The 16,530-nt window shown below is 44.6% G+C and overlaps 1 protein-coding gene across 2 annotated transcripts in view; it reads right to left on the reverse strand.

Annotated features, from left to right (window-relative positions):
* Positions 1–2,807: 2,807 nt before the first annotated feature.
* jakmip2 (janus kinase and microtubule interacting protein 2) overlaps positions 2,808–16,530 on the reverse strand; it is a 32,165-nt gene continuing 18,442 nt past the window's right edge. The window contains exons 6-22 of one of the 2 annotated variants that reach the window (XM_061248116.1): positions 15,545–15,691; positions 14,776–14,916; positions 14,333–14,389; positions 14,116–14,238; positions 13,029–13,157; positions 12,685–12,768; positions 12,143–12,205; positions 11,038–11,136; positions 9,590–9,688; positions 8,611–8,664; positions 8,367–8,432; positions 7,957–8,025; positions 7,256–7,333; positions 6,590–6,793; positions 4,820–4,885; positions 4,016–4,089; positions 2,808–3,391 (exon numbers count right to left, since the gene is read on the reverse strand). In XM_061248116.1, coding sequence (XP_061104100.1) covers positions 4,039–4,089; positions 4,820–4,885; positions 6,590–6,793; positions 7,256–7,333; positions 7,957–8,025; positions 8,367–8,432; positions 8,611–8,664; positions 9,590–9,688; positions 11,038–11,136; positions 12,143–12,205; positions 12,685–12,768; positions 13,029–13,157; positions 14,116–14,238; positions 14,333–14,389; positions 14,776–14,916; positions 15,545–15,691 — 1,530 coding nt within the window. In that variant the 3' untranslated portion in view covers positions 2,808–3,391; positions 4,016–4,038. Of the gene's footprint in view, positions 3,396–4,015; positions 4,090–4,819; positions 4,886–6,589; positions 6,794–7,255; positions 7,334–7,956; positions 8,026–8,366; positions 8,433–8,610; positions 8,665–9,589; positions 9,689–11,037; positions 11,137–12,142; positions 12,206–12,684; positions 12,769–13,028; positions 13,158–14,115; positions 14,239–14,332; positions 14,390–14,775; positions 14,917–15,544; positions 15,692–16,530 lie in introns of both variants that reach the window. The other variant, XM_061248115.1, reaches the window with a different exon arrangement.

Below are 16,530 nucleotides of genomic sequence, written 5' to 3' on the forward strand. Positions count from 1 at the left end.
CTGTGGTACATCAGATCTCCCAGTAATTATATTGAATAACCCACTCACAGATAAGAAAGTAAATGCAAGATACCATACCATCACTTAATCTCTACCCATAGACTGGTCCTCCCTTAACACAGACAGTTGGTTTCATCCATCTTCTTATTAGCTTCAGCTACCATCAAAGAATCCAAATTTGTATGGAATTGTATGGAATACCTTGATACATCAATTATACCACTACTAGCAGATAAGCCCAATTATTACAGAAAAGCAGCATGCTTTATTATATTTCTTAATTAATATGCACTATGAAATGTATTTCAAAGAGATTACAAACAAATAAATAAATAAAAAACATCAGGGCCTTGGATGTCCACTGGTACACACCATACAAGAAAGAAACAGTCAACCTGATACTTCCTTGTCTTAAAGATTATTATGTTTTTACACTTTTACAATTTGTCCAATCAAGGGTGACTTACAAGATCATAGTTGTTCCACACTCAGCTTTCACAGCTGATAAGTTTGCTGGAGGGAAACATCAGCTTCAGTCCAACTTAATCCGATCCAAGATAATTTTTCTTCATGAAACCACACCCAGCTGAACCTGCAGGTGAAATATACCGATCGACTCGCTCTCCGAAACTCTCCGTTTCTGCCTCAACTTGGAAACACAAGAACAAAAAGCCAAAAACAGAAGGCCATCAACTTTTATTTCAATCTTTTTTTTCGCTGTATGTACTAGAAAGAAGAGGACGGGTTTAACGTGAGTTCCTGTTGGAAGACAGATGATACAGACGGACAAAACAATCACACCAGTGAAAGAATCATGTCCCAGATGGACAAAACAATCACACCAGTGAAAGAATAATGAGATAAGTAAATGAATTATGTGAGATAGCATGTTTAAGGCCACTGCTAGCGTGTTACTTTCGCTCAGTCAAAAACAGGCCAGGGAAGGGTCCTTTTCCCCATTCACGCAGTAGAAGGGTATGAGATTACTTGATTTCTACCCGTTAAGTTTCAGGAATGAATGAATGAGGCACAAGACAGGGCTCTGGTTCCTTTCCAAGGAACGTATGTGCTCCTAAGATGAAAAAGTTTGGATCACACTAATGCATCCTAATTACAAACCTGGGTTCAAATAGTATTTGTTTTGAATTCAAATACTTTTCTGCATGTGACTAAGCTTGCCTGGCGTATTGGAACAAATTACATGATCCTAAAAGTGTAGACCCACCCATTTGCTCCTCCATGCAGGCTCCAGGCAAGATCAATAAACCACAGGAAAGTACTTGAATCCAAAACAAATACTACAGGTCTGCCATTAGTAGACGTGCTCCCAAAAACGTTGTCTAGTTAGCGCAGCTAGCATCAGTTCTTAGGAGCAAAGGCTCAGAACACGGGAACTCTGTAGAGCCTAGCAAGAGGGAACATAAACGTGGAAATTTGCGTGAGGGGTTAGCTTGTTAATATTGCAAAGCAAATCTTTAGTAGGGGTGAAAGGGCGGGGTATTGATTACCTCAACTTTCTCTAGTTTCAGCTAGGGGTTAGACAAGCTGGTCGCATTACACTGATCCATGCTCGTGATGACAAGGTACGCGGTGTTCAGAATGGCACACCGAAAAAGTGAATACCATTTCAGAACTCTACGGGAATTTCAGCTCATTTTCACTAAATAAGCCACCCACAGCCGTTTGTAGGTGAAGAAAGAAAAGGCAAAAACATATCTACACGCAGAGAGAGGGACTCCAGAGAGAGCATGAGCTATTTACAAGGATAAACCCATCTGCACGCGGCCTGCGGTTAGGGCAGGATTATTCACCTTCAAATGTAAAACAAGAAAAAAACTTTTTTTTCCTGATGGGGGAGGGTGGGGGAACCACAGTCTTCCAATTTGAGAATTATATACATTTCAGGAAAAAAAACAACTTTCATCTGCAGCCGTCACCACAATAAACATAACAGAGCAATTGAAATAGGCGGGAGTTATAAAACTGCTGAGTCACTCTACTGCTCGAGCTGCAACAGATGGGCGAGGGAACGAGACCTACGGGTAATAAACAAACACAGCCATATACATATCAACAAGTGTATATTATACAACAATTCAGACCAGGTCGCTTTCTTACGGAGAAATATTGTATGTGGTTGATATACAGGGACCGTTAAAAAAGAACACTAGCAATAAATGCCGTCAGTCTCTCAGTTCTCTTTTTTAAAAAATAAAGATGGTGGTCTGGGTTGGAGGAGTCTGGAGACCCTGTCTCTCTCGCTTTTTCCTCTTTCCTTCTCTCTCTCTCTCATTCTCACCAGATCCGTTTACAGGGAGCAGAAGGATTGTCCCTCTCTTCTGTGATCCTGTGTTCTGTTACAGAACGTCAGTCACCTCTCTTGAAAGGCTTTGTGTGTGCCTGTGTGTGTCTATGTGTGTGTGTGTATACATGTGTGTCTGTGTGTGAGTGTGTGTATACATGTGTGTCTGTGTGTGCGTGTCTGTGTGTGTGTATATACATGTGCGTGTGTGTGTATACATCTGTGTGTCTGTGTGTGTGTATATGTGTGTGTCTGTGTATGCGTGTCTGTATGTGTGTGTGTATATACATGTGCACATGTGTGTGTCTGTGTGTCCGTGTCTATGTGTGTGTCTGTGTGTGCGTGGCTGTATGTGTGTGTATATATGTGCGTGTGTATGTGTATCCATGTGTGTGTGTCTGTGTGTGTGCGTGTACGTGTGTGTGTATACATGTGTCTGTGTGTGAGTTTGTGTGTGCATATACATGTGTCTGTGTAGGAGTTTGTGTGTGCATATACATGTGTGTGTGCGTGTGTATGTGTGTCTGTGTACGTGTGTGTGCTCTGAATGTGTACGTGAGCATGTGTGCGTGTGAGTGTGTGTGTTAGAGAGAGAATGAGAAAACAAGAGAGAAAAAGAGAATCCAAGAAAGACAGAGAGACAAATAGAGGTATACAGTATAAAGGACATCTACAGTCAGGCGATGAGTTAAAAGTGGAGGCGAGAGGCATTTCCCTTCCCGGTTTTATCCTTCCCGTTTTCCTGTATTCCGGTATTCCTGTGTGGAGATGCATGTCCAGGTGGTGCTCCCCTGCATGGCAGAGATAAGGTTTTCCCAGCTTTGGTTTCTTCATGTCTGAGATGGGTCTGGCTGAAGGGTTCCACCGAATGAAAAAGGGTTCTCGTGGTACGGCCGGTGCAGCGTACGGCAGAACAGAGGGGGTCTCCCTGGAAACGAGTCAAACCTCCCACCGCCCGTCCACTTTCACTACAAATCCAGTCAAGAGCGACCCTGCTGCTACAAACACACGAGAGCTGCAAACCAGGCTGGCTTCATCACAAGACGGGAAGAGTCTGCAGTGGAGTACCAGGCCCCCACCGCGGCCACGCTGCCTACGGAGAGAGAGGGAGAGAAAACAGAACAAGCGCATGAGCGAGTGCGCCCCACAGGCATGACGAGGCCTTCGTCTCCCAAGCAAAGCGTGCAAATTAGCCATGAAACACACCCAGTATGTATACACCCAGACAACAAGCCAAGAAGGCACACACCTCCCCACCCACACACCAACCGATCCTCACCAAGGAGCCTGACAGTAATTGTGAATTAAATTCTGAATTAAATGCCACTGAAGCTCGTGTAAGCAACTGAAAGAGCGAAAATGAATACAGTAGCGCATATTGTAAAAGATATGATCATTCAAGATCAGATCAAAGGTAATGTTTTTCACTCAAAGTCAGTGTTCTAGAACTCCACTTTCAGTTACCAGTTGTAATTGTTACATCACACTTAACTGAATGTTCAGTTAAGAATATTCTTAGATGTTCAGTTAAGAATGTACAGTTAAGACCACATTCAAGTCACATATTTAAACCTAAATGGGTTAATCTACTGTAGATTGCCACTTCAGATTTAGGGTTTGCCGGTAGATTGGCATTTTTTCAAATGCTTCCAATGCAGTAATAACACTGAGCTGTATATAAACCCCTCTGAGTGGCCATGGACTCAAACTCACCTCTGCAGCAGATGCCATGGGCTTCAAGGCCAAAGAATAAAAGCAAGTGAGAAGAACAAGAACAGAAACAAAAACTGAGACGGAAAACAGATGGAGAGGAAAGGAGGGATAGAGTGAGGGAAAAAGAAAGGTGGAAGGAGGGGAGAGAGGAGAAGAAAACAATTGTGTGTTAGTTGGAGGGAAGCAGAACAGAGTAAGATCGACAGGGTCACAGCTTGTGAACAGAAAACTCTGAACCGCCAGGGCAGATAAAACGCTTACGATTCTCACAGCTATACACCAGACACGCACAAATTCAGCCAACCCCAATACTTCCAGCCAGGTCCTGAATTAGAAACACTAGAATAAACATTTTCAAATACATAGCTAGAGACACAGGAAACATGGCTCTCTTTTTTCTTCCTGGACTGCTTTCGTAATTCCACACTCCCAACTAGCAGCGTGATTGGAAAAGCAGAATAGCAGACTGCCTAAACCATGTGAGGGATTCTCTGTCATATTCTCCACTTTGTAATTGTAATTATGTATTATGTAATTGTTTTGGATTCAAGTTCTTTTCAACACTTTGCTAAGCTTGTCTGGTGTATTGGAACCTATGGAATAAAAAAGTGCAAACTCAGCGTTCTTGTGCTCTTGGTTGGCTCAAGTGTACCAGGCAAGATCAATCGAGCACAGAAAAGCATTTGAATCCAAAACATGGTCATTGACCCAGATCTGCTTTGAGGCGAGGAGAAGGCAGCCTGAGATGGATGCAGAGGCAGATTATGGCTGACTCTGGAGGAGACAGGACGTGAGCGTTCTTACCTTCTCCTCCAGGTCTTTGATTTGTCTCTTTTGAATGTCCGTTTTGTCCTCCAGATCCCGGATACGCTGAAACGCAAACATTGACCTCAAGATAAGTCCAAAGCAAAAAATAAATCATCCAAAACATACAAACATACCTCCCATCGTCATTCATGTGCATTCACATTCTTACCCAACTTTTGAAGCTGACAACATTTTTTTGGGAAAATATGGTTTCTCAATTCATTGACACAAGCAGCATTCAACAAATAATTTAAACAAATTTCAACACATTGTTAGTGCAGTACTGTTACTCCAAAGAACAGGACTGCAGGTGATACTCTGACCTCAAAAGGATTGGAAATGATTGAGAATGAGCTTGTCACACGATTCGTGGGAGTGGAAGACTTGTACCTTTTCTTTTTTCCAAGAAAATGATTCTTGTGAAAATCTGGGTTCCACACACAAGTCTGTGCTTGGGGGAGCTTTGGAGGTCAAACAGTGTTTGAGGAACAATATTGTATGCAGTACTCATCTGTTAAGATATACAATATCACCCCCTGCTGTCAACCTTATGAATCGCAAGTCTGCTGGAATGGCAAGAGCAGGTCATGTAGAATCAACCAAAGCATTTTATTTAAGAGCCCATTGTCCCTAAAGCTATAATATATTTTAAAAGCTTAAAACCTAAAATCGTTTAATATCTATGGAGCTATTCATTATTCATGAACAAAATAAATCTCCCCTCTTAGCATAAGTGCCTAAAATAATTGAATGAGACTAGAAAGTGATTCTTAAATGTAATTAGTGAAGTGAAATATGAAAAACTAAAAATTGGAAAGAATATCATCCTGACAAATCTAATCATAGTTATGGTGACTGAAGATGTTTTAAATGAATGATGACAGAGCAAAGTCACATGAGAGAAATCTGCTGGACCGATTTACCACTGTTCTCAGTCCAACCACGGTGGACTGTAGTAAATGGTGCAATGCATGAGTGAATCTAGGAAATATACACACACCTAGCACTTTATTAGGAGCAACTGTAAACCTACTTATTCATGCTATTATCTAATCAGCCAATTGTGTGGCAGCAGTGCACTGCTTAAAATCACGCACATACGGGTCAGGAGCTTCAGTTAATGCTCACATCAACCGTCAGAATGGGGAAAAAATATGATCTCCGTGACTTGATCGTTGGTGCCAGACAGGGTGGTTTGAGTATTTCTGTAACTGTTATATGCAGTCATATGCAGTTATACGTGGTCATATGCAGCTGTGCAGTCAGCCGCACAGTTGTACAGTCGTGTGCAGTCAGCTATGCGATATTGCTCTGCTTTGCGCAGTCGTACGCAGTAGTCATATGCAGTTGTGCAGTCAGCTGTGCAGTCACACACAGTCAGCTGCAGTCATACATGGGGCAGCCTATAGCCTAGTGGCTAAGATGCTTGACTGGGCCCTGGAAGGTTGGTGGTTCAAGCTCCGGTGTAGTAACAATAACATCAGTGGAGCTGTTGGTCCCTTAAGCAAGGCCCTTAACTCCACATTAGTCCAGGGGGGATTGTCCCCTGCTTATGGATGGAGAGCGGGACTGTCCCTGGTGGGCCTGGTGGAGCAGCTCCATCCTCTCCTGCAGCACCTGGCAGTCAGACTGTCCCCTGCTCAGTCTAATGGACGGAGAGCGGGACTGTACCTGGTGGGCCTGGTGGAGCAGCTCCATCCTCTCCTGCAGCACCTGGCAGTCAGACTGTCCCCTGCTCAGTCTAATGGACGGAGAGCGGGACTGTACCTGGTGGGCCTGGTGGAGCAGCTCCATCCTCTCCTGCAGCACCTGGCAGTCGTACTCGCGGCTCTTGCGCAGCATCTGTCTGCGCAGCTTCTCCACGGCCATGCGCAGCTCGTCCTTCTGCTTGTCGCTCAGCGGCTCTCCGTACTTGATGACTGTCTCCTGCTGCATCGAGTTGTACAGCGTCGCCTCCAGCTCCTGGATTTGCTGCGGGGCGGACATAAATGGTAAAATGGTTGCCGTTTATATAGGCCTTTATCCAAAGCGCTGTACAATTGATGCTTTTCATTCACCCATTCATATACGCACTCACACACCAACTGTTGGCTGCCATGCAGGGCACCAACCAGCTTGTCAGGAGCATTTGGGGGTTAGGTGTCTTGCTCAGGGACACTTCGACACACCGCCATTAACACATAAATGATTCAACTCAGTTTTATCTGTCACAAAGATGCTTAACAGAGCAACAGAAAAGGGGCAAATACCAGACCTGAGCCCCCAGGTAAAAAAACTCCCAAATGGGGAAAAATGGGGAGAAACCCAGCTATAGGGGAAATGCCCATCCTCTGCTGGGTTGGTAGCAGTTTAGGTATTAAACTACCAGGTAAAATAGAAAGTCCACATTGAAAGCGCTTTCTCAAGTGAAAGACGGAGAGAAAAGGGAGATACCATATAGGCTTGGTCCAGGGCCTGCTTTCTGTAGTCCAGTTCCTCTTCCAGATAGCCTTTCTGCTTGCAGAACATTTCCTGTGAAAACAGTGTTCTCATCACCATTTCACCCAACCACATCATTTTGCTTGGAAGGTCAATTTTCTAAACAAAAGCAACACCTGTGTATTTGCAGCTCATTAAATTAATTGAACACTGGACACCTACCCAACTGATATTTCTATTTTAGGATAATGTGAGACCTTTTATGAAATCATTGGTCGATCTCAGCTTTTAACGTCTGACCTCGTACACAATACGTGTGTCCCACCCACTGAAACTAAAGGACACGTAATTTTAAGAATGTAACAGACTGTCCATCTTACAACAGCATTACAGGTGGCATTACCAACAGAATTATGCTCAGCATTAACAACAGCAGTACCATCATCTATATAGAATTAGCAATAGTGCTAATGCTACACATTATGAGTAGCATTATGTTTGTATTAGTGCTAATGCTACACATCAGGAGTAGCATTATGTTTGTATTAGTGCTAATGCTACACATCAGGAGTAGCATTATGTTTGTATTAGTGCTAATGCTACACATCAGGAGTAGCATTATGTTTGGATTAGTGCTACTGCTACACATCAGGAGTAGCATTATGTTTAGTATTGGCACAATATTACACCCCCAGTCTTTCCAACAGGTCACTTACCATCTCCAGCTCCAGGTCCATCATCTTTTGATGCAGTGCCGCCTCCGTGCCCTCGATCTGCTGGATCCACTAGAGGGCGACAGCACAACACAAGGAATCAGGTCAGTTTATGGAGGTAGAAAAAATGTCATTGCCACCGTCAAACCGACTTCCAGCAGCTGGTTCTCTGTGCTCGCTCCAGCCCCAAAATTGAGTCTGGCCACCATCAATACGCTTGATTACAGTGATCAGACTTCCTGTCACTATGGCGACCTTACTATGACTGATGGGAACCCGGCCCCCACCCCCAAACCCCCCAATGGTGTTTTAGCTCTGATGTGCTATCAGAGGCGACCTTGGACTGGCTTGTGAATAATTACCTTACAACACAGAACCACCCCCCCCTTCCGCCACACAAACCATTTCCGTACCTTTTCTGCCAGTGAGAGAACAGTGCTGGCTTGTATGATGGCCACTTGCTCTTCATTTCGTAAGTTCTGCACGACACAATGAGGGGTTATGAAAAACAATATTATATTAACAATATAATATTATAAAAACAGTATTCTCAACATACTTATCGAATATGTTATTAGCGTTCATTAAGGGATTGTGACGTTAGAAAATATTTAATATAAAATCAGTGTGAATCTCATAATGAGAATATGGATGTACCCCATTGTCTCCGAGGATGTCTAGCAGTTTGATGAGGTCGGGTATGCACACGTCCTGGAGGATCAGAGAGAGCAGAGGAGAGAGTCTGTGTTAAAGGGCCTGGTGGGGGACCACGTCCACCTCTGCCCCTGAGAACGGACACATCTGGGCTGCAATGGTGCCCTTGGCTAAGGCACCATGCTGTGTCTCGGTTCGAATGTGGACTATTTAAGGGAGGGTTCAGTCTGTTAGAGGTCCCCGTCTCATCATTATCTGCTGTTTGATCATTTTATGTCAAACAGCTGCATGTGAAAGGTCTTCCTCTGACTCCACTCTATGTGAGCTTAGCTGTCCTCTGTGGTATGAAAAGAAGTGGGATCACGGAAGAACACAACTGCGGTTGCGAACTAGACATTCCAAATGATGGCGTGAATCGGACATGCTCAGCCTCACATGGGGCACCAATATTCATTAAATAAACACATAAATAAACAAAAGAACGTATCTGCTGCTGTAAAAATGTATCCTATTGCAATGCTGATTTCAGTACTGACAAGGGACCTGCAGTAATAACTGGTTCCCTGCAGCTACTTCAGAGCACGTCTGTCATAAGTTCATATAAATATTAATACTGAAATCTAGTTTAAATTCCAATGCACACAGGTGTAACTCTTTCTAACAGACATGTAGCTATTTGTCATTTCATAAAAGGTATTTATTATGAGTTTCATATTCACAGGACTGTATTGGATTCCTTTTATGCCTTACTGCCATTTTCAATGTGTATCCCTTTAAGGTGTGAGATCTCATATCAGATTAGAATGTTCTTAACTGAACATTCTAATGCTGATGTAATAATCACTACTGATTGAGAGCAGTGGAGTTCTAGAACACTGAATTGGAATGCTAATAAAACATTCCACAAGCCTATTCTTCAAAAGGGTGAAGTAACAGAAGCTGCTCCAGTCCACTGTCAGCTGTTGGTGGAGACCGGGCCTACCTTCACTCCCTCCTTCATGCAGTAAATTTGGAGGGCGCTGACCCCTTCTGAGAACGGGTGAATCTGGAGGTTAAACGGGGGTGATCTTCGCTCTCGCTCCTACAAAAAAATAAATAAACATACATCCCGTGATCTCAGCAACATTCACATTTCAACATCAAATGCTACAGGAAGATATTTCTCTTATTAGGTGTTCAGCCAGGACCCTGTTAGTCAAATCACCGACTCAAGGGCTGACAACAACTGCTGGGTTTCCACCCTCCCTTTACCTGGGAGTCAGGTGTACAGTCTGGATGGGGTAGATTTCCATTTGAGGGTCCATGAGCCAGGAAATAATAATGTGCCATTGTTGCACCATCGCCTGCTATGCCCCCGGCCATCCAGCAGATGGCGGCAGCAGCTGCACGTGGGCAGCCTGGATCTGCTCGTGTCACAGAGAGCCGGGCTGCCGCAGCACGGCACGCAGTCTCCGGGACGGGCCGTCAGCGACGCGCGGGCGGGGTTTGGGCTGCGAGCGCCGGGGTGTAGAGCTATATGCAGCGTACGGGAGGGGGAGGCCGATCCGCCTGAGAGCCGTTCAATACCGCGCTTTTTTATTGCCCGCTAGCGGCTAGCACAAAGAGCAGTAAATAAAAAGCCCATAAATGAGGCCACTGTCAAAGCAGGGTGCCTTCACCGCACATTTCAAACACATGATACGCTGTACGGAACTGCACCTGTGCTATAGCAAGCCCTGACATGGAAAAGCTATTCAGCTGTATTAATAAATTTGGTGCTAAAAGCATTAGCAATGGTTCAATAAATAGTTCAGCCTACCTAACCACAAACAATACCCAGAATGCAGTTCTTCACCACTTTTTTCTCTGTGGATTGTGGCAAATAAAAAATAGTACAGTTGTTACTCAATCCTTAAGAAGCATTCTTCCTTCTTAAAGCATACAAACACACATTACAAACAGGCTGGAGATACAGTGCATGCTTTGTGCACCAATGTGGTTTGCCTGTTACAGTGCGGAATAGGATTTCAAATGTGCACTATCAGCAGAAGAGGCAGAAATGACCTGCTTCAAATTGCATTCTGGGGATTGCAGGCAGAAAGGACCGCACGCTTACACTAAAACATATAGGGACAGCCTCCTGTACTCCCTTTGAAGGGTCGTACAGAGGATTTGTTCAAGAGTTAATTAGTTCCTTGTGTATGAGAAGTAAAGGGAGATTATATGCAATTAAACTCGCTCCTCGCTTTCAGAATTCAGAAACATGCGTTCCATAACCGGTATGAAAATTGCCACAGCATTCATTATATTGACATTTCACTTTGCACCATCTCCCTTTGTGTTTTCTCAGCTTAAGTGAAGCTCGCAGGCTGAGACAAAAGATACAGTAAACGTGCAGTAGTAGAATCGATCTGAAAGATGAAGATGAAGAATCAAACAAAGAAAGGTCACCTCTAATTCCAGGATTCTGAACTCGAGCAGTTCACTCTGGTCTTTGGAGTCCTGTAACTCCTGCTGTAGGCGGCTAAGATCCGCTTCCAGCTTTTCAATCTGCGAAACACACAAATGTAAACCTCTCTTTGAGTATATCTATCATTTAAGGGTGATCAATAACTACTGTAATTGGTCAATGGTTTTCTTTCAACGGAACTCCACTATTTGAAGTATGAACGGTCTGTCTCACAGCTAGATATGGAGCAAACACCATCAATTCTTTAAAAGTCAATTATTGTAATCTGTGAATGTGAAATCAAATTAAAGTAATTACATTTGCTTCAGTTGAATCTCTTAATAAACATGGAAAAATTCAAATGACTATATTCCTTATATAAAGGCTTACAGCAAGAAGACTAATGTACTCATAAATAGAGTTATTTTTTAGACTTTTTGGCCTTCTGCTGTAGCCTATCCACTTAAAGGTTTGATGTGTTGTGTGTTCAGAGATGCTCTTCTGCATACCACTGTTGTAATGTGTGATTATCTGTGTCACCTTCCTGCCAGTCTGGCCCTTCTCCTCTGACCTCTATCATTAACAAGGCATTTGTGCCCGCAGAACTGCTGTTTACTGGATGTTTTTTCAGATTTTCACTGCATTCTCTGCAGACTCTAGAGACTGCTGTGCCTGGAAATCCCAGGAGATCAGCAGTTTCTGAGATACTCAAACCACTCTGTCTGGCACCAACAATCATTCCACAAAATTATATAAAAAATACATAGATCACATTTCGTCCCCATTCTGATATTTGGTCTGAAATACAGCTGAACTTCGACCATGTCTGCATGCTCACATGCATTTAGTTTCAGCCACATGATCGGCTCATTCAATATTTGCATTAACAAGCTGGTGTACAGGTCTACCTAATAAAGTGTATATTGCTGGCTAGGGGGTACAATTTCAGTACCCTACAGGGTACTGCCCCAGCGACAAGCATTTGTATCTTTTTGGCCACTTTGGTCACCTTTTTTTCTGTGTGTGTTTCGCTTTCTTGGGTGCGGGGGTTGAGCAGGCATAAGTAAGCAATAACTGTGCAACAGTCGCCATGCTGTGAAAATTCACCTTCTCTAGAAGTTCCTGGTTTCGTCGAATGAACAGCTGTTTCTCCTCCACCCACTTAGAGTCCTGAGGTGAAAAAGATTAAAGGGGAGAACTGAAGAAAGCTTTGTCACCGAAGCCTTTTATCAAGTTTGATTTCACGCCAATATCATATGACTCAGCTTTCTTAAGAAATGAACATTTTTGTTGCTAAAAGCACATAAAATGATCAGCAATTCTGAGCTTCATAACTGTCCTATGCCTGTTTAGGTTTAAAATTGTTCTCCTAAAACATTTGCCTTTGAGCTGAATGCAGTTTTTAAACAGATGTATGAGCACCAATAGTGCAGAGGCACAATTGAACTTTTCTGGGTAAATTTCAATTAAATACTACATAACCAGCAATGGTATACACACTCTCCCAATCCAGCTTCATAATCCAGAGTGAATGTTAAAAAGTATTGCGTATAAACCAGAAATGCCCATCGTCTTCATGGGTATATCGTGACTCGAGAAGGTCCCGTGTGCATGTGTTAATCAGTAAGGAGACATTCTGGTGCGTTCACCTGTCCTTTCAGTGTAAGCTCCTTCTCCAGGTCCTCGATTTTGGCCTTGTACCTGAGAATGTCTGCCTGGATCTGCTCTTGGGCCTGGGGAAGACAGTGATGGAGTTAGCCTGAGCGGTGGGGTGGAGGTGTCACAGGCTAGCAATCTCAGAGGTGGTCCTAAAGACCGCCGGCCCCTAGGCAGAAAATAACTTGAGGTCCTTTTGTCATCGTGTAACCTCAAAGCTCCTAAAGCTCTATGGCCCGCTTCAGGGCCCCCCAGGCAGTTGCCTGCCTCGCCTGTCCATAAGCACTCTGAAGTTGAGTCTACAGTCCTTTATGTGCCTTGGTTTTGGAGGTGTTACCTTTGCCTCCATCTCCGCATCCAGGATACCCCCCTTCTGCTCCTGGAGGAGGGCGTAGGCTCGCTGCAGGGCCTGGTACTCTCTGGTCAGCTGCCGAAAACGCAGCTCTGACTCCTCCGCTGCCAGCCCCTGTAGAGAGAGGGAGCGGAGAGAGTCAGAGAGAGAGAGAGAGAGAGAGAGAGAGAGAGTGGAGGAAAGAGTCAGAGAGTGCGAGAGAGAAAGAGCAGAGGAGAGAGAGAGAGCAGAGGAGAGAGTCAAAGAGAGAAAGAGAGAGAGCGAGAGAGTGGAGGAGAGAGTCAGAGAAAGTGAAGGAGAGAGTCAGAGAGCGAGCAGAGGAGAGAGTAAGAGAGAGCGGAGGAGAGTCAGAGAGAGAGTGAGAGAGTGGAGGAGTCAGAGAGAGAGAGAGCGGAGGAGAGAGTCAGAGAGAGAGAGCGGAGGAGAGAGTCAGGGAGAGTGAGAGAGAGCGGAGGAGAGAGAGAGACAGAGGAGAGAGTCAGAGAGCAAGAGAGAGCAGAGGAGAGAGTCAGATAGAGAGAGAGAGAGTGAGGAGAGACAGATAGGGAGAGAGTCAGGGGAGAGAAACAGTCATAGAGGAAAGGTGGAGAGAGAGAGTGAGGGACAGTGAGGAGAGAAAGATAGGGGGAGAGGAGAGAGGGGAGATAGGGAGGGAGAGAGATAGTCAGAGAGGAAAGGTAGGGAAAGAGAGTCAGAGTAGAGAGAGACATTAGTGGGTAGAGAGAAATATGAAAGAGGGAGGAAAGAGAGAAAACAGAATGAGGGAATCAGTAAAGACAAGAAAGAAAAGTAGAGGGGAGAGAGGGATTATGTAAAGCAAGACTGCCCACCCTGTTCCGAGAGATCTACCATCCTGTAGGTTTTAATTTCAAACCTAATTCGGCAAACCTGATTCTACTAATTAGCAACACAATGAGATATCTAGCTGTTGAATGAGGTGTGCTTTGGAGTGAAAACCTACAGGACAGCACATCTCCAGGAACCGGAATGAGCAGTCTGCTTTTGGGTCTAGCACCCATTATCAGATTGGTCCCCGTCCCATGAGCCTTTGTGTGGCGGGGCGAGACTTCACCTCGTCCAGGTCCTCGTCCGGAGTCGCCGGGGTGCGGTCCATCCGGAAGGACGCCACCGAGGAGGACTCTGAGTCCATGGACTCCTCGTCGTACCCGAAGAACGTGTCCACCACGATGTGCCGCTGCGTGAAGGAATGCAACAGGACAGAGAACGTGAGTGGTCACGTCTTACAAAGACAACAACGGCTGAAGGTTGTGCCACAACAGACAGCCTACCTTAATGGGCCTCGAACTTCGTTTATGTCTCTTCCTGCGTAGAAGTTTTTCTCTATCCTAAAGCACAAGGAGAAACCATAGTCACGGTATAATTAATGTACAGGAGATAGATCATAACAACAGTAAATGTAATGAAGAGAAGATTCTAGCCGACAGCATTGGTTCTCGAAGTTTTTAATAATAGTACCAAATTATAAATGTAGTACCTTTCAGAAACCCGTGTAACACACATACTAGCATAGCCTAGTGGACTACAGACTCATTCTGGGGCCCACCTCATACACTCCTGTGACCTATGTAGGGTCCTGGTCCACTGGCCTGCAGTAACAGGTCCCATGTAGATTCAGTAGAGTTTATGCAGGTACTCAGGGGATTGAGAGTGGACCATAATAAAAAGGCAGGTAATGTCAGTGGATTTTCTGCTAACAGCTAACAGGACTCACTCTTGTCAGCTCGTCGATCATGTTCTGCTGCTCCAGGACCTGCAGCTTCAGGAACTCGATCTCCTGCTCGTCGTGGGCTTGGTCCAGGTCGTTCAGAGACCTCAGCTTCTTCAGGGGAGGGTGAGAGCTGATCTTCTCTTTCTGCGGGCAGAAGGGCTCTTACACCTCTCCCAAAATAAAGTTCCTCTATGTTCAATGTAATAATTCCTGCCTGAATCACATGGTTTCAGACATTTTTGTGTCTCCGATGCAGGACCTTGAGCTGGTCTACCAGTCTGCTGATTAATGGGTCCTTCACCTAAGAAGTCTGAGTGATACATTCAGTAAATAAGCCTGTCCAGTAAAACCTCACAGAGTACACTACTCCATTTCAACTGCAGTTGAACATAATGTGCTATCAACTGTAAGCAGTACTTAATGAGCCATATGTCAAGAACCATCAACCATGAATTGGGCCGTGTATCTATGTGACTTTGACAGGCGGACCCAAGTTTGTGAACACATGGGGAAGCTGAACATGCTACATTTCTATAAGTCAACTTATGAACAAATCTGGCTTTTTTTAATGATAGAATGGCACAACAGAAAATGAACAAAGAAGAAACAAAGAAAACACAAAAGAGATTTAAAAACTCACATAGAAAACTAAGTTAAGAGTTACATAGAAAGAACAGGATCTTTGAAATACCTTTCATACCCACCCCTTCCCCCAAAACAGGAACAGTGTTAATTTGTTCCAATACTCTTTGTCCACTGTGCTTTTTCTTACCATCTCCAGGTTCTCCCTGGTGAGGACCTTCAGCTTCTCCTCCTGCCGCTGCAGGGACTGGGTGAGTTCATCGTTCCGTCGGCTCAGGAGCTTGTTCTTCTCCAGCAGGGGCTTGTACTGTTTCTCAGACTCCCGCACGCGCTTCAGCTGTGGAGCACAGAGACACCCGCCGTCAGAGCTCCCGCCATGCACGCCAGAACAAGGACACGCCATGACAAGTACACAGCACAACAACATGCTACAACAAGGACACACCACCGCAAGGACGCTCCACAACAAGTACACAGCACAACAAGGACACACCACCACAAGTACACAGCACAACAAGGACACAAGCCACCACAAGTACACAGCACAACAAGGACACAAGCCACCACAAGTACACAGCACAACAAGGACATGCCGCCACAAGGACACACCACAACAAGGACACGCCACCACAAGAACACGCTACAACAAGGACACGCCACAACAAGGACACACCAGAAGGACACTCCACCACAAGGACACAATGCAACAAGAACACGCCACCACAAGTACACGCTACATCAAGGACACACCAGAAGGACACTTCACAACAAGGACACGACACGGACATGCCACAAGGACTCTCCACTCATGGCACCCAGCAATGGCGTTTGCTCGCATTCTCCACCAAGTGCAGAGAGATAGAACCTTCCACGACATCTAGAACTGCACCTCATTTTGCAATGACATTTTTGTTCTATTTATAGTCATTGTCATATGTAATATGGTCTGAAATATAAAATATGGAAATGCATACACAATATTACTGTAAGGTGGAAAAAAAAGTTATTTAGAATTTCTTTCACGCCTTGAGTTAACTTTCTGATCATCTGCCAACTTCAGGTAGGAGTTTCATGTCGAAGCAGTTTTGTGTGCATGAGACAGCATGTTGCTCAGTCTGGTAGAATTACAGGGCAGACTAACTCACAGGAGTAAATCTGCAGGTGGGAAGAGCAGAT

Source organism: Conger conger, chromosome 7 (genome assembly GCF_963514075.1).
Source record: "Conger conger chromosome 7, fConCon1.1, whole genome shotgun sequence".
In the NCBI taxonomy this organism is placed as follows: domain Eukaryota; kingdom Metazoa; phylum Chordata; class Actinopteri; order Anguilliformes; family Congridae; genus Conger; species Conger conger.